Below are 24,692 nucleotides of genomic sequence, written 5' to 3'. Positions count from 1 at the left end.
CTGTTCCCACTGTAATCAACAGCAGTCTTTTTTCACACTGGCTTTCTGAAAGCTGGAGCATGTCTCCCTGAACACTCTAGGAAATAATGTGAACAGAACTTAAACATGAAGAATGGGAGAGTGAAGCACCTTGGAAAAGCTATTCTTTCTGCGGGGTGGCTAAGCCTCAAACTTGGTCAGAGTTCTTAGCTCTTGCTCTACTTACTGATAGGAGACATCAAAATTTAACAAAGGGGATATAATATATGCACATGCCAAATCAGAAAAACAGCAGATGCTTCTGGTGCAAATCCAACTCTGGTTAGTATGTATACATATCACCAGAATGATATGTACAAGAAGCAAATCCAACTCTTAAAGAGCAAATCTAGATTCTCAGCCCAGGTTTAGGCCCATACACTTCTCCAGATACTTGACTTCCTTCTCTTACCTTAGATGACATGATGCTTTTGACCTCCTCATCAGTAGCAGCCTGTGTAACAGTAATGTCAGGATTGCTGCAGCTTATAACCCGGCTCTGCAGAAGTTTACTCCCCACAGCCACTGCAGAAGCACGACCAAACGTGTAATAACGAGACTCCGACAGAACGGCACTGCCCCCTGCACCTGCTCAGGGGGAGATGTTTGAAATAAGACTGAAGGCCATATTTATTGAGATTCACTGAGATCTCTGCTCGGTGCTGCTATAGCATCAGCAGTATGAATAGTATAGAGTTCTCAAAAATCTCAACACCAACAGCTTTGTTAACAAATTAATTAGGCACTGAATAACAAGGAAAAGACATTTTGGGAGACTACAGGGTCTACGATAAGGTGACTGTGCGTGTGGTTGTGAAAGATTAAGAAGACTATCTGAGTAGCAGCACTACTGTAGTAGTTCTTTCTTCCCTCTATCACCTCTTTTTAATTTTCTATAGATCAAGACAAGATTCACGTGCCTGAACAGATAAAATTTAACATCATACTCAAAGTAGCCAAGAAGGCTGGTAGATTTGCCTGTAGGAATTTCGCTAAACAATTACATAGTTTTCAGCTTCCCGGTGGATCTTATTTTTCCACGATAAAGATTTACTAATCTTTAGGCAAACTTAGAGGTTTTAGCCCATCCAAATGTCAGCCTAAATGTTACTCAAGGGAGGTTTAAATGAGTATTTGGAAAAGACTTCCATATCTTTAGTTCCTACAGCACAGCTGCTTGGTGGTATGTCAGTCAATACATAGCAATTGATCATATGAATCCTATAGGTTTTAGGACAATGGACACCAACAGAATCACAGAATCAGTGAACGGTTAAGGTTAGAAAGGTCCTCTTGAGGTCATCTCATCCAAACCCCTCCTCAAGCAGGTTACCAAGGTCCCTGTCCTGGTTTTTGAGTATCTACAAAGAGGAAGACTCCACAACCTTTCTGGGCAACCTATTCCATTGCTCCGTCACTGGTACAGTACAGAAGCGTTTCCTGATGTTTAGATGGAATCTCTTGTATTCCAGATTGTGCCCTTTGCTTCTTGTCCTGGGCACAGCTGAAAAGAGCCTGACTCTGTTCTTTGTTGCACCCTCCATTGTTATTTAGAGAAATGGGTAAGAACCCCTAGATCCCCCTCTTCTTCAGGCTGAACAGTCCCAGGTCTTTCAGACTTTCTTCATGGAGTGATGCTACAGTTCACTGATCATCTTGGTGGCCCTCCATTCAACTTTTTCACTATATCCATCTCTCTCTTGTACTGGGGAACCCAGAACTAGACACAGCACTCCATTGGTGGCCTCATCAGTACTGAATAAAAGGGAAATATTGTCTCCCTCAACCTGTTGGCCAATGTACAGGATTTTATTCTCTGATGACATGTTTAATGCAATGGAGAAATTAGCAAAGCTTGGGCTTGTGCCACTTAGCCGTAAGTTCATTTGCATGGAAAACAGTTAACTGATTTACAGGCCAGTAAGAAATTGGCACCTTAAGGCCATTTTAATTTTGGAGGAAATTTCTTTGAAGAAAACCTCAGTTTAGGACATGTCTTGCACTTCTGTCTCCATGGAGCTACATGTTGCATGTAGCCACAAAACCCTCTGACCCAGACTCTGGATTTTAAACAAAGGACAGTGAGAGAGAGATTATGGGAGGCAAATCTATGTTGCTCTCTGCAGCACTCAGATCCTGACCCTCTGAGAAAACTGATATATCTAAACGGTGCTGTGCTTGAAAGGTCTGGGTATAAGAAGTTCTGTTTTGCTATTTTATGGGTCAGTTTCCTATGTCTCAGAAGCAGCACACTAACTAGCATTTACCAAGAAAAAAGAATTCTTTTGCAACCATTGCATCAATATTACCTGGTTTGGCCACTTCTCTTTGAGGGTCTGGCAGTCGAAATACATAGTAGACATAAGATGCCAGAAGGCAGTTTCTCCCATGCTGGTCTTTGCTCAGATCTTTGCTGTTGTGGAGACTGTTCACTATTGCAACGACAGATTCAAAGGCAAATTGCGAGAAGTTGGCTGTGAAGCAAAAGGCAAGAATTAGTCTCAGCCCTGAAGGGTGTAACACAAATAGATCAGGGCATTTCAACTAATTCATACATGCTTTAATTCTGTCCTTAACAAATTCACAGCTACAGATAGCAGTTGTTATACCATGCCAGAATCAAAGTGTATATAGACCAATAACGCATCTTCAATAGACCTACTTCCTGCTTCTCCACCACTTAGTGCTACATAAAGGCAGACCCTAACTGTTAATTATCATTTCTAGCAGCCTTCAGGCATTTCCGATAAAATATCTACTTGAAAGGCACCAATACTCATTCTCCTCCAGCTGACAGGGAAATACAAGCTACCAGGCTCTTCCACAAATAATATAGTGAATGACAAGTACTGATTATCAAAATGAGATAGGAAATCAACCGCACCACTCTCTCCAAGTATGCTTTCCTTCCAGATATAACATAAGTAATAGGCAGCTGGCAGCTTCAGAACCATAAAATGCATGACTATATCATCTCTGTTTTTGTGTTCACTCCATTCTGTCTAAAAATATTTGGGCAGAGGAAGTGGTGCAATCAGCAGTGTCAGCTGTAGAATAAGTTATTTTGCCAGTGTTTCCCTTGCAAAGCAACTAACTCTAAACAAAATTAAACCACAAACCTGCTTCTGACATGTCTCTCCAGGTGAGTAAACAATTACAATTAAAACTATGTCTAAAAGAGAGGCACCTCTAAGAGTCTTATGTGTGGGGAGAAGGACAGACAATCTAATCAATCCTGATTAAATTGCGTTGTGAAATTTTGTCTTGAGAAGTACTCAAGGTGGTCCTTCTGAAGTGGACCACCCAACTACTAAATCTGAGCCTGGATAATTAGCAAGCTTTTCCACATCCACATATTTAGTTTGCTTACACTGCCATTCCATGACCATGCATCAGTAAATACCTGTCTGGCCAGCTATGACCATGGGCTGTACAGCCAGCTGGAAAAGTTTATCTAGTACCAAATGTAAAAACAAAACAAGAGGTTCAAGGCGTGAAGAATTCAAACAGATAATGCTGAGCTTTAGTTCATGTTCCAGTGTAGCCTCTGTGATCTTCTGGTCCATCAGTCGAATGGGGAAGGTCACTTGACTTTCCAGAGAGTGGCATAGAGTGAAGAACTTCTCCAGGTGATTGTCCTGCAAATACCGTGCACTCACAGTTAACAAAGTTGATATAGGTCAGCCTGCTTCTACCTAAGCAGAGCCTGATATGGGGAGAAAAAATATTTTAACCCTTCTGACTTAAAGTGGTGATTAGCTCTAGAGACCAATTTCTAAGTTAACTGGCACAATGATTTCTTTGCTCCTTTTCATCTGGTTCAAATTCAGAATGTGGTCAGCTCAGATTAAAAGCAGAAAAGCTAACAGCTGCAGTAAAGTGATTGCTTCATTTCATGATAATGCTGTTCCTTCTCCCTGTCACATCCTAAGTTTATAGCTCCTCTGACACCTGCATCTAAGTCTCACTTCCAGCTATGTACAAGCTATGTGCCTTATGAGTAAGCCACACTTGTATGTAAAAAGTATGCTATAAAAGGGTAGCAGACCTGCTTCAGACACAGGATCTCTGGTTGTTTGGACATAGCTATCAGAGTTAACCAGAATAAGAAAGGGAGTAGGAGACACAATAAAACACCAGAAACAAGCAATCTGTTGAGCTTCAAATTCCAACAAAAATGGGAAAGCTCTGATTTTCTATCACACTTAAATGACCAGATTCCTAGAGTTCTCATTCAGCACTAAGCTTGGGTCCCTAGACCACATGGCATGGAAGGCTGAGCTGCCTAAAGCATTTTGGCAGTGCATCCTGTCCCTGAAGGAGGGGAGATGCCATGCTTCTCTGCAGATGTGGGTACATTGTCTGACCTAACTTCGCAGAACAGAAGACACACACAGAAGAAACTGGCACTGCACCCTGCCAGTGTCCTTCAAACACAGCCTCAGCAGATCTCTGCTGAGATGAGAGGACATCAGACTCCCTATCACTTGATGTGACTGGCTGCTGAGAGTGCTCATTTGTTCACTCACTGAACCCATGGATTTCATTCACTGATAATATCAGGTTCTTTCCACAGCTACAAGGCAGTAGGAACATTTTAGTTGTTTTCAAACCTGTGGAGGCTTAAATGTCTCCAGTCTTCAATCAGCCTGTACATCTGAACTCTCTTTGAAATGAAACTACAACTTCATATTGCTTCTGGTGCATTACCTGGGTGTGAACAGATGAAACAGCTTGCACTTCAATATTGAAAACACCCTTGTGTCCTTCAACCCACTTAATAGGCGGTGTCTGTGGTGGAACTTTCTGTGATAGAAAAGAAATACGGGAATCATTGTCTTCCTTTCAATGATCAAACAGAAAGCCTGTTTACATGGGTCTGTAGGGTCTTCATGTGTTCACTTCACTTCAGATACCTAATTCAATGCCATACAGAGGACCCAAGTTAGGCATCTTCTTGCTGTTATAGACTATATGAATTAAAACTGATGCATTGAAAAGGGAAATGTGGAACTTTTCAGCTGGATGCCTAGCATAGACAGTGTGAATGCACATCACCTTACGGGAATTTTTTAAGGTTAGAAGTTCACAGTTAACGCAATGCCAAAGGCACTCATTGGTGATGTCGTACCCATGGACAGTTTTTAAAGCCATGAACATTTTCTAAACCTGTTGACAGTTTCCTAGTTGCCATATTTTACTCAGATGGCAGTTTTGTGCTCTAGTAGCAGCACCTGATTTCATTTCCTCTCCCTTTCCCATGCAGCCACAAAAAATGAGCAAATCATGCTGTGAAAAAGCAAATTATTAAATTGACGCCCTCTAAACAGATGTATCACTGGTTAGACAATTTGCAATGATCTGTTTGGATTAATAATTTAAAAAACACAATATAACAATTTAAAATAATAATAACACCAATAAAAATAACAACAACATTTTTCTCCAGAGCTTTCACCCTTTAAAGTACAAAAAGGGGCAATTGTCTACAAACAGACACTAATGTTAGATCATAAAATACTCATAATGTTCTTCTACACTGGGAAAATATTATCTTTTTATAATTTTCTTTGTTACCTCAGGAGAGTGAATCGAGTAGTGAAAAGGCAGCTTATCCAATGCAACAGGAAGACAATAATGTCCTGTTTGAAGGCGATCATTTAGCAGAATTGGCAGCCACTGAAACAAATGAAGAGAAAATGCAGCAATATTCATGACTATATATGATTAGAGCTATTTATCTAATTTGTTATGGACAGTCAACAGAACAACAAATGAGATATTGACCTGAGTTTCTCTGCTCCAATCCATTCAACAGTAATTTGCATTTTAAATTCACTGATAGCTACTGTAGAAAAATGTACAAGACTGCTTTACAAACCAACTCTTTTGAAGAAAACAAACACAGAGCTTTTAATGTGTGACATATTTTTCAAATAAATCCTATCAGAAAGATTTAATAGGGCCCATGTTCTTATTTAAAAAATAACTTGTCTTGAATAGGCTGATCTTTGGCTTTGAAGCAAATCAACAGAGTTAAAGTTTTGCTAGGGATAAATTGAACATTTTGCTCAATGTCACCATGAGGATTAGAGTCAGAATGACCCATCTGAACTCTGTATTGATATCTGGACACAATTCTTTTTGCTCTTATTTAAATCTGAAAGAGGCTGTGCATTTGAGTAGTACAGTGCAGAAATATTTCATATTTAGGTGAGTAGAAACCTAAAAATTAAGTCCTCGCCTATGTCAAGTCTTGCTTTTGAACCACAGGCTAATTTACTTCTTACCAATACTATTGGAATTGCTGGAACTGTATCTGTCCACAAAAGCAAGCCCATTTGAAAGGATTATTGGTACTGGAGTCAAAAACAAACACATACTTCACAACCAGAACAAATGGATAGGATTTGTCTGCCTCCACAGTACAAGAGCACTAGGACTTTTTCCAATCTAAAGTATTACCATAATTTATGCTTTCGTCTCATTTTAAAATCTCTCTAGTTAAAAATATCTATTGATAAAGAAAAATGTCAAAGAGGTTATACTGCAGTATGCATTTCTTATGCTAAAACATGCTAGGTTCAACATGAAGATAAACCAAAGTGACAGAATTACGTTTTGGCTTCTGGATTTTTTGTGTTTTTTATTTTGACAAGGGTAAAGGCCAGTTTTAAGATAAACTATGCATTATAAAGCTTAATTTAAAATATTATTTTAGTTGTTACCTCATGTATGACCATGTTAGATAACAGTAAATAACAGTAACTGCTTTTTAATTTTTTTTTCTAGTTAATAGAATCTAACTGAATTAGGTGCTATGCTATAAAGCACTATTGTTGAAAATATTTAGGCGTATACCAAACTTCACTTGCTTTGTGTGAATTCATCAACTTCAAAGATGCTTACCAATGTAAAGATACAGGACAAGAATGTAACATAGCACAAGTTTCATCTGTATTTTTAAAACCTGTACACTTAATGAACATACAAACATGCCTGTGTTACCTGTGAATTGACTATGAGGACCTTCTACAGTTTTTGATGTGTTACCACAACCAGAAAGGAAAGGTGTGACAATAGTCTTGACAAGCAGAGTCTATATGCATAGGATGCACACCATACCCACTTACCCACCACACATATACACATTTTTATTAAAGGAAACTTACTGAATACCCGACAACGGTTTCCACAGATGCTCCTTGCTTTGGCTGGCAACTGATATGATAGAATGTGAACAATAGATGGTGTTTCTCTGTGAGCTTTGCTGGCAGTTTAATTTTAACTTCTTCATAAAAGTCAGGAGACCTGTTTAAAATAAAATAAAATTAAAAAAAAGACACGCACATCTCCAGAGTAAGTATGAGACTGGGCAGAAGGCGTGTTTGCCAGTAGGCTTCCAGATGTTTATAAGAAAAGTATAGATACTGAAGACAGCCTCTGAGAAAAGTTAAGCAAATGGGGTACACCCATCTCTGGACATACATATGAACTATCTACAGCTTTGAATCAGGGAAAGCACAGATGCAGAGTGTATCAGCTGGAATGTTTCAAGTTATCACCAATCTTCTTACTTTCAAAACCATTCAATCTTAATTTGGGATTTCAGCTGTTACTGTATAAAAACAAATCTTGAATTCACATTCATAAGAGAAAGCCCCTTCAGCTCTTTTGGATCTGTGAATTCATCAAAGTGAATGTTATTACAGAGTCGAGCTGCTGCTTCCTGCTTTTATTCCTTAATCTTCAGACTACAAATATTTTTGACTAACCTTTGACTACAGAGCTCCAAACAAAATAAAGCAATGGTCACTTACGCAAATGCATGTAGTAATCCAAATTAAATACTGACAAGTACTCATAAAAAATAAAGCTTAAAATGGATTAGTACCATTATTCTTTGATTAACTGTGTAGGCTGAGAGTTATGTAAAGAATTTATGAATAATAGATCTCACCTCATACAAATAATAAGAATGCTTACTTGTTATGATATGTGATAGCTGTGTATATCTCCTGCACAAATTCTGGGCCTGAAGATTTCCCAAAAATTACCTGCATTAAGAGGAAAAGAAAGTAACAGCAGTCAGATCTAAAGTATTTAATAGTTATCATCCTGTATCAATTTTAAGACAGTATCTCAAAGCTGAAAATAACCCTTCAGTTTGATCTTTGCATGTTGAAACAAATGTGTTATTACCTGGCATCTTCCCCACACAACATTCAGTGTAAAACACCAGGAAGATGGGGCAAAGGCACTGATTATCTTATATTACATCATCCAATCATGCACTATGAAAAGTTAGGAACTGCAGAAATGAAGTTGTGATAAGCCTCTTGAACATTACCACATTGCCTTTCATCAAATGTTAAAATGTTAAATTATCTTTTATAAGTTTGTTTTTCAGTTGTATCTTGACCATTTAGGGTGAGGTTCACCTCACCTTAACCTTAGAGGTCCACAGCTCCTTTATGTTTAATGGTGTTTGATTCACTTTTCTCATTTCAGCCTCTGTGGTAAGGTGCTGGAATCCAGCAACCTTAAAGGGAGACCAGGGAAATAAGCTCAGACAAGGATATCTGTACAGCACAAACCCATATGCACTGAGGTGAAGCTCACACTCACAGTGCAGAGTGATGCAAGACAAACTGCCTCTGTCCTAAGTGTTCATCAAAACTTAATTAGTGACATGGGCAAAATTTAACAAAACCTACACTGCAGTATTGTGTGAAAGATAAGTGTTACACACGTATGGCATAGCTCCAGAAGAAGAAATGTGGCTTGGGAAAATATTGTGCTGATGCTCTGATTTCAATTTCAGAGCTCATCTGGAGTAAGGAATGTACAACTGTAAAGTATGCACTGTGCCAGCATACTCATAAAGGCTGATCAGGTGTCAGTTCCTGCTCCAACATATTGCTGAATTAGGGTTCCTCAAAGTAATATTTCCGTTCACTATTTTTCCCTTTAGCATAACTAAAATCACAAAAGTCGTTATCCCATGTCATTCTTAAATAGCCAATGACATGATCTGAAAGTTTCCCAAAAATTTCAGTGTGAAGCTGATGCCTACAGGGATAAAGCACTTCAAGCCTAACACCTGAAGCTTAGTAAAATTGAGGGCAGGATCCTATAGTGAGAAATGTTGGATGACCTGAACACTGACAGCACTGCCTGTTCTGCTAGGAGTGCATTCATGTGCCTTAACACACACGATGGTTCAGAAAAAACCCTCTAACTAAGCTGCATGATTGTGCACCCATTCACATTCATGCAATGAATATTCCAACTTCTGTGTAGCAGTGTTACATCCTTTGTGTACACACAGTGCATATGGATGGGTTACACTGGAAGGCAGAATGCGTCATTCTTAAAAGGTTTCTGAGGCTCAGTTAATTATACCGGCAAAGTTTCCAACATGGCATTGGTTTAACATATTGCCACTCTTTTGAAAATAAAGTAGGAAGAGTTAGATAAGAGGGAGGGATATGCCCATGCTCCACTCAAGAGACAGTTTTTTGCTGGCATGAGTCAGGACTGCAGCTCTGCTTCACGATGAAATGACAAGCTTCACAATCTCTCTGATGTTTGCCTTCCTCAGACCCAACTAGAAACTGTGGCAACATAAAGTAAACAGTGAGTTGTCTCTTCAGTGGTTCCTTAGGAATGCACCTAAGCAAAAGGTTGCTGAAAATGCTCAGTTTTTATTACCGGCATTGCACAGGATGGGTCTTCACCACACATAAACTGGATCTTGATAGTAATGTTTCTTGCAGAAGCTGGTCTGTTAGCAAAATTCAGCCTCTGAGGGTAAACGTAGAGGAGATTTCTGAAAGAAAGAGAAAGAAGAATAAAATAGGCAAATGGCAAACTTTTCAAAATGAAGTGCACAAACTAGCTTTTCACTTCTCTCTATTTTTTTTTTCCACTTCTCTTTCACTTCTTTTTTCATTTCTCTCCCTGTTCTTCAGTCCCACCTATATAGGGAAAGCTTTGCAGGAACAATTTCCCAAAAGTTTGCATGGAAAAGATAAGTTCCTTCTGTGACATAAAACATGTTGTGGTTAGGGACTCTAATTTCTAGATACAAATGAATGAATAACTTTGCTTGATGTAATAAAAAGTAGGAATCTCTCAAGAAAGCAGCTCCCTTCTCAGATACAAAGAATCAGATTTTGAAAGGGGAAAGGAATCACTCAGAGAATCACAAATATAACCAACAATATATGTGCCTAGATTATAACACCTAAAGTGGCATGTGTTTCTAGATTATGCAAATTGAAAGGCAGTATTGATAATGCTAAATAAATATAAACAATAAATATAAACAAGAAATTTAACCTGTAATTCTAGAAACTGACAGGAAATGAGTTTCTGAACTCAATTTTTAGTAAGAAATACATATAATACTTTAAAATACATCATACTTTTGCTTCTATACCCTGACCGATTACTAAACTTAAAACGCAACATTAATTTCTGTGGGCTATTTGGCAGCACAGATGGTCTTCTGAGTTCTAGACCCAAGAATTCCAACAGAAGAGTTAAAATGAAAGTCAAAATGAAAATACAAAGCTTTTTCTCCACTGAAGTCTCTGGCGAGTCTGAGATTTCAGCTAGGCCTGGACTGCACGCATTCTGGAATCAAGACTATGTCTATGTAATGTGTCATTCTCCCAATTTGGTATAGGATTCTCACTCTTTGTCCTTACAGTGTAAGAAATAAGATGAATATTTGGTGGAAGCATATTGGCTTCCAATGAGCAGTACTGATGGACTTTCACCCTTGTTTTGTGTCTGTGGCAGTCAGAAACTACACACAAAGTTGCCCTGTCCTTAATCATTGTACCTGAGCTCCTTATTGCTGTTGTCAGCTGAAACTGTGCGGAGTAGCTTTGGAAAACAGTGTCATTAGATCAGATAGTCCATCTTCCTGTTGTTGTATTCTAGGACACGGAAAACTAATTTCCTTATTGAAACTCCTTACTGTCATGTGCCAGAAAGTGACAGTGTTCTTCAGTTACAAGGTCCAAGCTACTTTGCCAACCAACACATGCTACATGAGCCATGGCATGTCGTAGCAAACAGACCAGTACGTGACTTGCCTTTCCCTTTGCTCAGCATAGCACTCCTGCCTGCCACACTAATGCGCTTTCTTCCTTACCTTCTTACATGCACTTTCTGCTCTACCAAATTCTTTCCAACATGACATTAGCAAAAGCTAAGTGAAAGTGAGAAATATATCAGTAACCTCCACTGAATTATGTCTGGGGAATGGCATACTAAATGAAGGATGTTATCAACATTATGTCTGTCAGAGATGAAGAAATACATATCAGGGAGGGTGCATAATCCAGTTGTTGCTTCATTAATCTGCAGCCCAGCAAAAGATGTCACAAATCCATATAATATCCCTGAGCACTGGATTTTACATTTAGATGTGACTTGAGATGAAAGATATGGAAAATCACAAACAAACAGAGCTCTCTGCTGACTCTGCTGACAACCAAGGAAGCATTACTCCAGCATGTACTGTACTGAAGAGCTAAAGCTTATGCCATTTATGCTCAAGCAGTTTTAGGAACCTTGCTTACATGTGTATTAAACCCATCAGTGCTGAGGAAGAACAGAGGCAAACACTGATTCTGGGTACCCTGAAGAGATGAAAGTGACGGCAGACTCTGAAAGTAGGAAGCTGGGAAGAGGATTGAACGAGGTTTCGTGGCACTGCAACAGGGACAGGCATGAACAGTAGATCCTTTGTTGACTAGTGCCTACAGTGCTCCTACCTGCCAGCATCAGTGCCCTCCAGAAACCTCAGAGCCTGGGCATTTCCACACAGAAGTTAGCATGCCCTTAAGGATATGGTGAGCTCCAGGAGGCATCATGTCCCCCTTGAGGCTCTGTGCTGAGCTGAAGTATTCAAACAGCATGCCATAGCAATTGCTTTCAAATACTGTAATTAAACTTCTCCTCTCAGTCTCTCAACAGAAAGAGCAGGGGTCTTTCTCCAACCATAGACAGAAGTGCATACAGAAAACAAAAGAGCCACCCACAAGTCCATAGGCATCTACAACAGCCATGGCAGAACACCCAACACCAACACTAGAGTCCTGAAGGATATCAGTGTCCTGGGGGAGGCACTGATTCAGACAGGTTCTCTGGGTCTGAGGCTGACCCAGCAAAGGCTGTAAAGTAAAAGGCTGTTTCAGCATTGACACAGGACTCAATGCAACAATTCTCATTTGGATTTGCTGACTTTTCTATACTTTCAGAAGACTTAGCAGTGATGATTTCATAGAATCATAGAATCATAGAATATCCTGAGTTGGAAGGGACCCTTAAGGATCATCAAGTCCAACTCTTGACACCGCACAGGTCTACCCAAAAGTTCAGACCATGTGCCTAAGTTCACAGTCCAATCTCTTCTTAAATTCAGACAGGCTCGGTGCAGTGACCACTTCCCTGGGGAGCCTGTTCCAGTGTGCAACCACCCTCTCTGTGAAGAACCCCCTCCTGACGTCCAGCCTAAATTTCCCCTGCCTCAGCTTAACCCCGTTTCCGCGGGTCCTGTCACTAGTGTTAATGGAGAAAAGGTCTCCTGTCTCTTGACAACCCCTTACGAGGAAGTTGTAGACTGTGATGAGGTCCCCCCTCAGCCTCCTCTTCTCCAGGCTGAACAGGCCCAGTGACCTCAGCCGTTCCTCGTACGTCTTCCCCTCAAGGCCTTTCACCATCTTCGTAGCCCTCCTCTGGACACTTTCCAACAGTTTCATGTCCTTTTTCATGTCCTTTTTATTTATTTGATCACTTCCAATGGCCAAAGCAATGCAGACCAGTATTCTGCCAAAATAAAATCTATGCATACTTTTCAAGACTGTGATCTGACAGAATTCTTGTCTGTAATAATTTGGTGTGTATTATACGTGTGATATAATGAAATGTTTCTTCTTGCTGTTACATGATATATAAGGTTTCTGCAAGTGCATCTCAACTTCTGTTATTAGAAATGTTCATTGATGACTGTACATAACAAATGCCAATATATTAACAAGTAGTCACTACTGATAAAAACTACAAATTGTATGTATGTGTACAGAGATTGATCAATCAGCATTGCTATATGCTACTTATGGTATTAGAAACAAAACCTGATACTCCCATTAGTTATAACTTTCAATCTTTCTTGAAAAATATCTCTTGTTCTATTCTTTCTGGGTGAATCTTCAGAAAAAAACAGTTGAAACTGATAACGTAAATCACAAATACTGTACTAAAGTACTGACCTTACCAGCCCCTGAATGGAACAAATGGCATAATGACAGAACTTCAACATGTCATGTCTCAAAGGTTGTATATATATCATATATTGTGTATCCTAGAACAATTTTCCTCTAGTTTGGACAATAGTTTGAATATTTTTTCTCATGTTGCTAAAATTATGATGTATTAAAGAGCCAGTGGTCAGACCACATTAAATTCTGATTGAGAGTGATTGTCAGTTTAATCTGTCCATTAGCATTGGTGTGTAAACCTTAATAAACATTCTAGTAATTTTTTAGTTAAAAAAAATGTTGCTAGAGGAGTGGAGTGGAAGGCTGATTCTTAACATCACATTCCTGAAGATTCAAATCACATTAAAATTATGAAAAGAAAGTATATCTTCCTAAGTCTATATGTGATCTAGAGCTTAGAGTCAAGTCAGACAAAAATATTAACAGCTTTCTCTCCAGGATCCAGTTATTCTATACACATTGTTAAACTGACTTCCTGTTACTTCAAAAATTAAATATTACAAAAAAGTAGTCAATCACATAATGTGATTGCAAACCATGACCAAAGACACTTATTTAAGAGAGATGTTGTGAATCATAAAAAACACCAAGAAAATAATGTTACCTATCATAATAATTTTCTAGTGTGCAAACGTAGAGAACTTTATCACCCACAGTTGTCTACTTCACATTTTCTTTTTCAGGAGTTAGTCTTAAAACAACTTTAAACTTTTCCAATATGAAAAGCAAAGAGATTATACCACCTTCTGTGATCTCTACCCTCACCTTGCAGTCCTCTGCCATAACTAAATCCACTGCTGCACTGATGATAATCTCACTTCCTTAACTTCCTGAGTAGCAATGTTATTTAAGTGGATAAAGTGAGTGGATATCTACAAGGTATTGACTATTGCAATATGAAGACACTGTAATAACAAGATGGTAGGTCATACATAGGGCATGGCTCTGTCACTTGATTGAAGTATGAAAAACTGAAAAAAGGAAGATAGCAACCATGACTTAGAGCTGTATTTTTACATCCATTCACCATCCCAGAACGTGCAATTCCTCTAGCTTTGTAAACCTAGTCAAAGTTCTATCTCAAAATTATTTGTAGTGAGTGAATCCCTGATAATCAAGGACATACCAGATTTTTACACGATAGTCAACCTATTCAAAATATAGTGGTATGGTTGAGAATTGTGATGGGAAAATTTTGGCTTTTAAAATTTCAGTTGGAAACTTAAAAAACTTAATGGTGGCCGTAGGATTCAGCAGTAAACCTAGCACACAAGATTTGTGCAGCCAGGAGCCAACAAGTGGAAGTTGGATTTGTCTAAATTGACGTGTTGATTGCATTCACCACCACCACCTCCCCACCCTCCCTATATCCTGATCTGGAAGGCTAGAATTTATACTGAAAAGCTGCAATGCTCTTCAGTGATCCCTCTTCTCTAAAGTGTTTGCCTCAAGGTATCTAGCAAGCAAGAATAGAAATGCATTGAGAAAAATGATATGGTCTCCGCAGGAAGCCCGGCAGAACTAGGCTAAAGAAGTCACCTGTCTTACCAAATGGGAAGCCACCTACTACTACCACCAGTAATCCAACACCTTAACAATTCTTGGGTGAAGTTCAAGCATGTTCATTTTGGTGGAAAGCAAACAAATGGTCTGAAGAAGAAGGCACAGTGTCCTGAGGTCACCAACAAGATCTACAGGCTTGGAAAGGAATTCTTTCAGTTCTGAGAGTCTTGGCAGAGAGCTCTTTACCATAGAAACAGATTCAGTCAGTATCTCTCAGGCTCACACTACTAAACCAGGGTTAGTATCAGTGATCAGAGTAGCTTCATTATTTCTCTCCAACACCTTCACACAAGTATAAGCCACGGCCTGCTGAAGTGGAGCTACAGCTAGACCAAAACAGTGAAGAGGATGCTTCCATTCAAAACCAGCTGGAAAGGTAGATGCCTCCTAGTAGTTGTTTCTTCTGTGTTTTCAGTAGTTTTTTTTTTTTGTGTTGTCAGTATAACTTCTCTCTTGTGAGGATGGTGAGCATTTGGTGTTGCACTAACTGGTATCGATAATAATAAATGAGCAGTTCAATTTTTCTGGGAGTGCTTGACAGAGCGCTCTTATCTTAACATCCTAGAGTAGAAGCAATAGTCATACCTTTTACAAGACACAGAAGTGGGAAAAAAAACCAGCCTCAATTTTGGGGAATCAAACCACAACAAATTCCCAGGACTGACTGAACATAATATACAAATAGTGTAAACCTTCTGACATTCCTGCATGATAGGCATCTAGCTGTGGATGTGACCACGCAGTTGGAGAATATGAGATACAACCATTAAAACAAGGTTTTGCAGAAGTCAGTGGCAGAATTGGAACTGAATTTAGGAAGAGCCATTCAGTCCCATATTTCTTATACTTTAGGATGCTGTTTGGACTGAGATACCTACATGTTAAATCCATGCAGTCTTTAATCCCTGTAGGTCTCTGGAAGACTCAATTTTACTTGCAAAAGACACGAACACTTTTTTCTTTGGTCTACATTATAAATGATTTACATTTACTCTCTCTTAATTTCAAAGCTGACTTCAACAAGATTTTCTTGCTGATAGTGCTCTTTTGTTTCCACACATCAGACTGAAGAAATAATACTGAAGCTGAAGAACAAAGGCATAAAGAATAAAACATCAGCTATGTTTGGAGGCAAATCACAACATTTATGTAAGATGTGACACTACATGGTAGATTTTAAATAGTATAAAAGTGCTATAAAAAGTAGTACAAAATAGAATGTGCAAACAGATACTATACTAATGATTTTCATATAGAGCAGCTATTTAAGACACCAAATTGTCAAGATTTGGTTAAATGCTATTGCATTTCAAATCATACTTGCTTAACAGCCAACTCAAAACTGTATTTATGAATCTAATTTATGCTGTTAAATTACAATTACCCAAAATGTTTTGAGCAACCCCCAAAAACCCTTTAAGTAAAGTACTTGCTTTTTTTTTTTTTTTTTTTTTTTTTTTTTTTAATAATAAAACACTTTTCTTCTTTTCTTTAGAGGCTTTGCTTTTGTCTGGAAGTTTAGGCAAATACATATTTTATTCAGATTCTCTGCTCAGTGAATATGCAATGATTACCATGCCATGGTGGCATGTTTTTCTCTGTGCCAGTACTAATGTGGATTGTCATGAAAAACAAGCTGTCTATGGGAGTGGGGCATGTGCTCCCACAATCCTGTCTGTGAAGTTTTTGTCTTGTTTTTGCTTTGTTATAAAGTATTTGACAAAGTCATTTTTACCTGCGTAATAAGCAGAGGAAATTTTATGAAACCTTCCATGGAAAGTCTTAACTTCCCCCTCTAAATCTCATCAATCATAGACTCACAGAATCACTGAATCATTAAGATTGTAAAAGACCTCCAAGATCATCTGGTCCAACCATTCCCCTATGACCAGTATCACCCACTAAACCATGTCCCTAAGCAACATGTCCAACTTTCCTTTAAACGACTCCCAGGGATGGTGACTCCTCCACCTCCCTGGGCAACCGTTCCAAGGCCTGACTACTGTTTCTGAGAAGAAATATCTCCTCATTTCCAACCTGAACCTCCCCTGGCGCAACTTGAGGCCTTTCCCTCTAGTCCTATCACTGGTTATCTGCCAGAAGAGGCCGACCCCCAGCTCCCCACACCTTCCTTTCAGGTAGTTGTGGAAAGCAATAAGGTCTGCCCTGAGCTTCCTCTTCTCCAGATTAAACAGCCCCAGTGCCCTCAGCTGCTCCTCACAGGACTTGTGTTCCAGGCCCTTCACCAGCTTCATAGTCCTTCTCTGGACACACTCCAGAGCCTCGATGTCCTTCTTGCAGTGAGGGGCCCAAGCTGAACACGGTACTCGAGAGGCAGCCTCACCAGACCAAGTATAGAAGGAAAATCATTTCCCTAGTCCTGATATAAGCCAGGATGCTGTTGGCCTTCTTGGCCACCTGAGCACACTGCCAGCTTGTACTCAGCCAACTATCAACCAATATCCCCAGGTTCCGCTCTAGTAGTAACAGGGGAATCACAGAGCATCATTTACCTACAGCCTTTCCTCACTCAACACTACTTAAAGACAGGGGTGGAATGATTACCACAGAAAAGCCTCCAACTAACACTGCAGACTGCAGACTAGAGCAAATCTGAGCACACTGCCAAGTGGTGTGCAATTGTATGAAATAAAACAGCAAAGAAAAGCTTTTTTTCCCCCCGTCCCCTTAAAAATCCTTTAAACACTAGGCACTTCCCCTACCAAAGTGCAGACTTTCCATGTCTGGTTAAGCTGAGTTACTGCCGAGGTGATGGGACTTAACCATCCCTCTTTCTCAGAACCAACACCTCACAGGGGCAGTAAGCATCACCATTTTAATTTATACTTCACAAGAAAATAAAATGATAAACAAACTTTAAATTATACGGATTTTCCTATTAAGAATAGAAAGAAAGGTATTGAAAGAAATAAATCTTTGAATGTTTTGACATTTTCAGGGAGCTATTTTTATTAAAGAATTGTAGGTACACAACAAAAAGAAGTGTTCAATTTCTCAATGCACAAAGAAAGTGGGCTGGCTGATCTCTCTGGCATAAATCAGAAATAGAATTACCTAAAATAATGGCATTACACTGGTATAAAAACTAGCAAGAGCCAAGTTCAAAGAGTACTACGGAGGACTCTGTTTTTCCTACAATAGAGAAAAAACTATTACTAAAAAAAACAACAACAACAACAACAACAACAAAAAAAAAAAACAGACTTTTTTTCCCCCCTCAAGTATCTTACACTGGAAAAAAAAAGAAATAAATTAAAAAAAAAGTAAACTCAGTCTCTGGATCTCTTTTAAACATCCAGGCAACAAACTGAAGGTGGATATTTCATTAGTATTGTCTGGACATGTGCAGAAGTATTATTATGTTAGTAAAATCTTACCAGACTGTATTTTTAAAAGCTTTCATTGATTTGTTATTCAAATAGATTTCTATATGTAACCCTCTCCTACATTCACGGTAACATGTTAATAGGAAACAGCTAATAACTTCATTCATTTTTCATTCTTTTAATACCTAAATCCATAGCATGGGTAAATAAAACTGGTTTGTAGACTTACAGTGAAAATTAGGAAGCATTAAACTGACTTCAGCACACCAGCAGGCTGTCACATTTCAATTCAGTTATGACTATATGCTAGCACATTGTTTTATGAAGCTATGGTTCTATGATTCTATGGTTCTTGAGATAGAGGAAAAATAATAAAATAACATACAAAACTGGCTTTGTTCAAGTTAACTTCGCAGGGGGTAGCTTTGTCTCAACATCAGAACAATATTTACCATGGAGAGAACTAAACAAGGAGGCTTGGATGGTGGTTAATTTAAACAGATAATTGGCCTGTACTCCCTATCAACACTTATGCTCACCAAAAGGAGCACTGGTGTATATGGTGTAGGAAAAGCATCTCAGACACAGCTAGGTTATTCTAGCTTGTAGGAAAAGGAGGTGTTTTCAATGTTGCTGCACAAACCCAGATGCTATTTCCTGGCCCCACCAAGTCCGCGTTTTGTAAGGTTTGCAAAGCTGCCTCATTTGACTTTCTGCGGAACTATTTCTGGAGTTCAGAATTATTAACTATTTCAGCAGCCTTTATTGGCAACTCCCTTGTCTGACTCCAAACATGGTTGCACTCACAAAGCTGTCAGAACACAACCTAGTATTCTGGCATTTTTTTTTTTTACCTTTCCCCCAGTGTACTAAAAAAGCTGTCTCCAGGGTTAAATTGAGGTATTAACTGATTGAGTTTACAGTTCATGGCATAATACTATTTATGGCATGTCTGTTGTGTCATCACCATTGATTCATTAATTAAGTTAAAGATTACCTAAGGCAAATATACTAAATAGATCTTCTCTTTATTACTACTAGTTAGGCAGAACAGCATCCATTTTGTTGCCACAACTTTTACTTAATGTGAAATCAAAACAGAGCTCAAAAAAAAATCTGAACAGGCTATGCATGCTGGGTGTGAACAACTGTTGAGCAACAGCAAGAGTTTCTTCTAAGGTAGACGTGTTTATGCAACACAGATGCCTAACTACTGAAGATGCGTGAAGACACACCAACTTGCTTCTGGAGATCCACAAATTAATTTTTAACATGGTGACTCTGGTATTCAGGATGTCTAGCTGCAGAAATTTACCCTGGTGAGAATTAAAGAGAACATTCTGTGTGGACTCAATTCCCTTTCTAGCTCAGGAACTCACAGTGGTTGCCAACGCTTTTTGTTTTCAAAAATAAACCTTTATACACTACAGGGCTCAACACTAGAGCTAGAAAGTGCTGCTCAGTTTTGGGGACAGACAATGAAAAGGAAAGTTAAAGCTTCAGCCTATTTTTTTTCATTAAAAAAGGTATTGTTACACAAGTTCGTTTACATTTGCATTTTCAATTGCGTAAGAACTACCGCTGCTTTTCTTCCATGTTTTCACTAACAAAACGGTCACATGAAAGTATTTTTTATCTTTAATACTGCAATAAACACCTTTTGAATTATTGCTAGTTAGCTATTTCCAGTATCACTACTTATTAGAACACTATTCTGCACAAACACATTGAAGCACATTCAATGTGTATGTCGAGTCAATGAAAGCTGTTAGGTTTTTGGACATTTTAGAAATATTTTGCATGGGACAAGGTAACTACGTAACGAAATAGAGTATCCAGCAGGTATCTGACCTTGTAATGGCTAACAATATCAAATCATCAGCATAACACATAGTTTTAAGTATTTAAAAAATATTTCTGAAAAAATAAATCACAATTATCTTTGCAAATGGATCTTAAGAATGAAAGAAAAATAATCTTACCTATAAATGGTATGGGGAACATACACTTCTCTAATTGGGAATTCCAAAATCTCTTTGTGAGGACGACTACGGTTTTCTGGAAATGGCTTCACTGGTAGTAATTCTGGTGTCAGGCAATAGCCAAGGTTTTCTGGAGCTGGGGAGATCTCCAGTTTAAGTGTTCCTTTAAAGAAATCATAATATTTCAGAAAAAAAATACCAAAAATAACTAAAGCATAGAAGTAAGGAGAAGTAAGAACTGGATCTTTGGTTTGAGGCCTACATAACAATAAAAAACATGCATGTAAAAGGATACACAGGGAGCTGAAAAAAGGTGCTGTCTAGCAGAGTTCTGTTCCTCTCCATGAAGATTCTGCTTTGATTAATATCTGCCAAAGCAGACACTACCCAATGGGAACGACACATTTGCTGTGGTCAGCAATTAAATAATTACTACTGATAACATTGACACAAAAATTAACTAGGCCTTCAATTTAAGTTTTGGTAAGTGAACACTTTTGGGGGAACACAGACTTGGCATTTCTGTCAGCTAAAAAGGCAAAATAAGCTTTGCACTCAGTTCATGTTTTCTGAGGTTTCTCTACAGTCCAGAGGAGTTCAAACCATAATTTATGTAAAAAGTAAAAATCAGCTGGTCAAGTGTTTGAATGTAGCTAAACTCTATCTTCACATCTCTACTTTGTTAGCTAACACTGACCCAAATACAAGATGAAATATGTACACATTTTAATCTCCTTCTGTAAAATATGACCCATTAAAAAACACTGCAGGGAAAAACTCCTTTGAAAGCACTGTCTTCAAACAGCTTGAATAATAATAAAAGGCATCCAGTAAATACACCTATAATTAGGGAGGAAAGCAAATCACTGGAGAGTATCAGGCTAAATATGAATCTTCATACCCACTCATGTGGACCCAAGGAACCCAGAGAGTTCCACAATAGTATAATATAGAGTTAAAAAAAAAAAAAAAAAGAAAAAAAAAAAGAAAGAAAAAGAAAAAAAAAAGTTTATTATATTTTGGGCTTGTAGTTGATAGAGCAATTTAGAGGAGAAAACTATGTATATTCTATTCCATCCAAAATTAATTATATACCTGGTAAAGTCTTAATTCTTCTCTGCAAGGAAGATGATCTTTTGAAATCAGCTAAAAATTTGAACAGATCTTCATCACTAAGCCTGTCACCTTCCTACAGTAGAAAGACAAAAATCAGTATTCTTATAACAATACTCCATGACACTGAGAAAAATTTCTGAGTAAAACATAACCTTGAGGCATCCAAAGCAGGTGGGCTACTGCCAACTCAACAGCAATTATCCTTTGTACCCCCACTAACATTACTGGGTAATTTTTCCCAACACAGCTCACATGACACATATGAAATATGTCCTAGGCAATCAGAAATAAAGAGCCTCTTGTACCTGTTTAAAGAAGGTGCTGAGTGTCAGAGAGATTGTTTTGAAGTTTGATGCTGGATAATTGTCCTCAGAGCTGAGACTTCTCTCAGAAAGTCTTCTTGCCTGTAGCAGTGTTGCCTTCTTGTCACTAGTTGATCCTTTCCCTTCAAAAGGAAATTAAATAAAATACCAGCTTGCTTTGTATTGTTTCTCTACGAAGACTATAAGGATACACTAGAAATACAGAAGTTCCTGGTAATGTCAGAGGACAGAGAACAGTACCTACTACCTTTTGCCTGTATTTCCCACTACTCGTATTTCGAACTATGTGACATAATGGAAAGCTGGGACACACCTAGTGTGACATTATTTCTGCTGCAGTGCACAAGCTTATTTAAATTTTTATTTAATGGGTTTTATAACCCCCTTTGGTCAATGTTGGGTGCAGCTTAAAAACATCACTTGTACACTCCAGAAACTATGTATTTTGATTCCTATATATTGCAAATGGACTCGATGTAGTAAAGACACTTTCCCTACCACAAAGCCAGTGTTCAACCAAAATTGACTCTAAAACATGGAAGAATATTTAGAATACATAAAAATACATAAGCAGAGATGAAATAGTGAGAATATTAAATTGTACTTGAAGGCTGAGAAGGTGTGAACTTGAATCTGCCAGTCATTCTTGAGGCCAGAGTGAATGACACTGTTTTCTATGCACAAAACCACCTAAGAGCTGCTTTGTGTTAGTTAGAAAACTTAGATGACTACCGTTTAAACCTTCAGTCTCAGGTATTTCTCGTTCAAGTGTGGAAACATTGAAGAAATTCGTTAGGCTTATGGGAATCCAGGCAAATGGCATTCTGTATTTCCCCAGCCGCTGACAGAAGGATTCAGCTTGTGCTTTCAGTTTTTCAATCTTTTCTTTTGTCTAAGACAAAGAAAATAATGAATGTGTTAAAAGCAATCAGTTAGTTTAACTCAGTTAAGAGAAAAAAAATAATTTAGAGATCAGTAAATTGCACTCTTATCTCTTGCATTTTCTTTTTACATTACTGCCAGGATCATAGCTGTTTTAATTTGTAATTCACTTCCCATTTCTTTTAACAAGTTCATTTTTATTATAAAAAATGAGTATGCAGATCTTTTTGCAGTGACCCTTATGTCCATCATGAGCAACCACAATAAAATGTTAGCAGGTTTAATTCCTTCAACAGATACACAGACAATATTCTATTGAAAGTGATATCTAAAAGGTGAGAGATGCGGTGGGATTCTAGGAAACACTATCAGCCTGCTCCAGGGGAGGTAAACAACCATGTATTCCCTGAATAAAACTCACGCTATCTAGTGATGTCAGCAATGAAATGGTCATGCACACAACACAACAGGTTAGTTGTCTATCTAAATCAGCTTGTCTCTGAGGTACAAATATTTGTGCTAACTCCATTTTGCATTGTCATCTCTTTTGTAAATCCCTAGCTGCTTTGTGGCTCAAGACTTTGGAATCAGTACAGATTTTCAAAGTGCCCAGGAAGCAAAGTCTTCTTTGTGTCTTGTCTTCTCCTGACTTCTTTATGTCAATCAATGACACCAAATTGCTTGTCTCATGGATGCACCAACTGACTTCCTTCCCATTGTTCTGTTCTTTGGGTTCTGTCCAATTCCATGTGTGTGCATTTTTTGATCTAAACATTCTTCATGGTTGTTGACTTACCTTGCCAGCTTCACTTTCCTTAAGAATCATGTAGGGTTCTGCACAGTCTCCAATTTCTCCTTGCTGAAGTACTTTTTCTATCTACAAATAACAATAAAATAAGTCACTCAGAAAGGAAAAAAGTCACCATAATTAACACATTGCTTGTCTAGCAATACAAAAGAGCCAGCCTAAATTTACAATACACAACTCTTAAAGCAGTCTTTATGGACTAATGTACAATAAAACTCCTCCCAGTTTTCCATCTGTTTAGTTATAAAGCAGAAAAACTGTATGTGACAACACTGTCCATCAAGTATGACTGAGTTTTCACTGAAATTAAGAAAATTAACACATTCCAAATGAAATGGTTCAGGCTAACTTAGTTTCAGACTTAAATATACAAAACAATGCGAAGTGTACTAAACCAAAGGCCCTTCTTCCCCTCACCCCCCAATATTATTCAAAATTAAAAATGATTTATTTCACTTTACTTTAAATTTTCCTAACAAAGAGAGGAAACTCTACCTACTAGAACTGGAACACAGAGTATTGATATAACTTCTTAGCTTGGGAGTGAGATATACGTACACCTGTATGATTAAAAATTATCAGAATACCTCATCTCAGCCATGGGAAACTTATGTTTGTTAACTATTTGTCAACTCCACAAACTCAGACAACAGGCACGGCTGGGAACAGGAAGCATGTTGTTGAGGTAGCACTGTAACATACCTTTATTACTAGGTATATATCCGATGAGGGATAAGTGACAGAAAATACTGCTGATCTTGCCTGAGTAGACAGGTCAATGGAGGGTGTATGAGAACGCAAGAATCCTCTTAATGAATCAGGGTTCAGGTCACAGTGAAAATTTTCAGAGATCTTGAAAAGAAAAAGATTTAAAATGTATTGCAAAATTGAAATGCATTGAATTTTGTTTTAACGTAAGTCAAAAGAAGTAACTGGAACTACAGAATAAACAATTGCAAATGTGGTAGTTTGAATAAAAAGAAACCTGGACCAGGTTGCACATGTGCAAAAGTTGTGTACTTTTTGTAAGCTATTCTAAATAGCTTTTAGAGTTAAAAGATATAAATAAGAGGTAAAATCCAAGCCAATTGAAAAAAAGAAACAGAAAACAAGATAAACAGCCTAGAATTTTCAAACAATAATGAAATTAATCTGAAAAAAGTAAATGAATAAACAATTATTATTCCACTCATTTTTTAAGCTGTAGTGCATACTTACCTTTTTTCTTTCTTTTATATCATAGAGAGCTATGCATGCAAACAAAGGTTCAATCTCTATATCAAACCTGTTAAGGAAAGACACACAGTACACTCATTGATATTTTACTCCTAAGACTCTGCATAACAAAAAAAAAA

General features: G+C 38.1%; 1 protein-coding gene across 1 annotated transcript in view; it reads right to left on the bottom strand.

Moving 5' to 3' along the window:
• Positions 1-24,692, bottom strand: part of DOCK8 (dedicator of cytokinesis 8) — a 76,203-nt gene that overhangs the window by 37,173 nt on the left and 14,338 nt on the right. Inside the window, exons 7-21 of the mRNA XM_032205806.1 lie at positions 24,556-24,622; positions 24,040-24,189; positions 23,326-23,406; positions 22,377-22,539; positions 21,630-21,763; positions 21,304-21,397; positions 20,209-20,371; positions 9,733-9,850; positions 8,005-8,075; positions 7,191-7,329; positions 5,596-5,697; positions 4,729-4,824; positions 3,422-3,656; positions 2,328-2,492; positions 431-606 (exon numbers count right to left, since the gene is read on the bottom strand). Of these exons, the coding sequence (XP_032061697.1) occupies positions 431-606; positions 2,328-2,492; positions 3,422-3,656; positions 4,729-4,824; positions 5,596-5,697; positions 7,191-7,329; positions 8,005-8,075; positions 9,733-9,850; positions 20,209-20,371; positions 21,304-21,397; positions 21,630-21,763; positions 22,377-22,539; positions 23,326-23,406; positions 24,040-24,189; positions 24,556-24,622 (1,954 nt within the window). The remainder of the gene's footprint in view (positions 1-430; positions 607-2,327; positions 2,493-3,421; positions 3,657-4,728; positions 4,825-5,595; positions 5,698-7,190; positions 7,330-8,004; positions 8,076-9,732; positions 9,851-20,208; positions 20,372-21,303; positions 21,398-21,629; positions 21,764-22,376; positions 22,540-23,325; positions 23,407-24,039; positions 24,190-24,555; positions 24,623-24,692) is intronic.

This window comes from Aythya fuligula, chromosome Z (assembly GCF_009819795.1).
Source record: "Aythya fuligula isolate bAytFul2 chromosome Z, bAytFul2.pri, whole genome shotgun sequence".
In the NCBI taxonomy this organism is placed as follows: domain Eukaryota; kingdom Metazoa; phylum Chordata; class Aves; order Anseriformes; family Anatidae; genus Aythya; species Aythya fuligula.
This window is presented reverse-complemented; position numbering and strand designations above follow the sequence as displayed.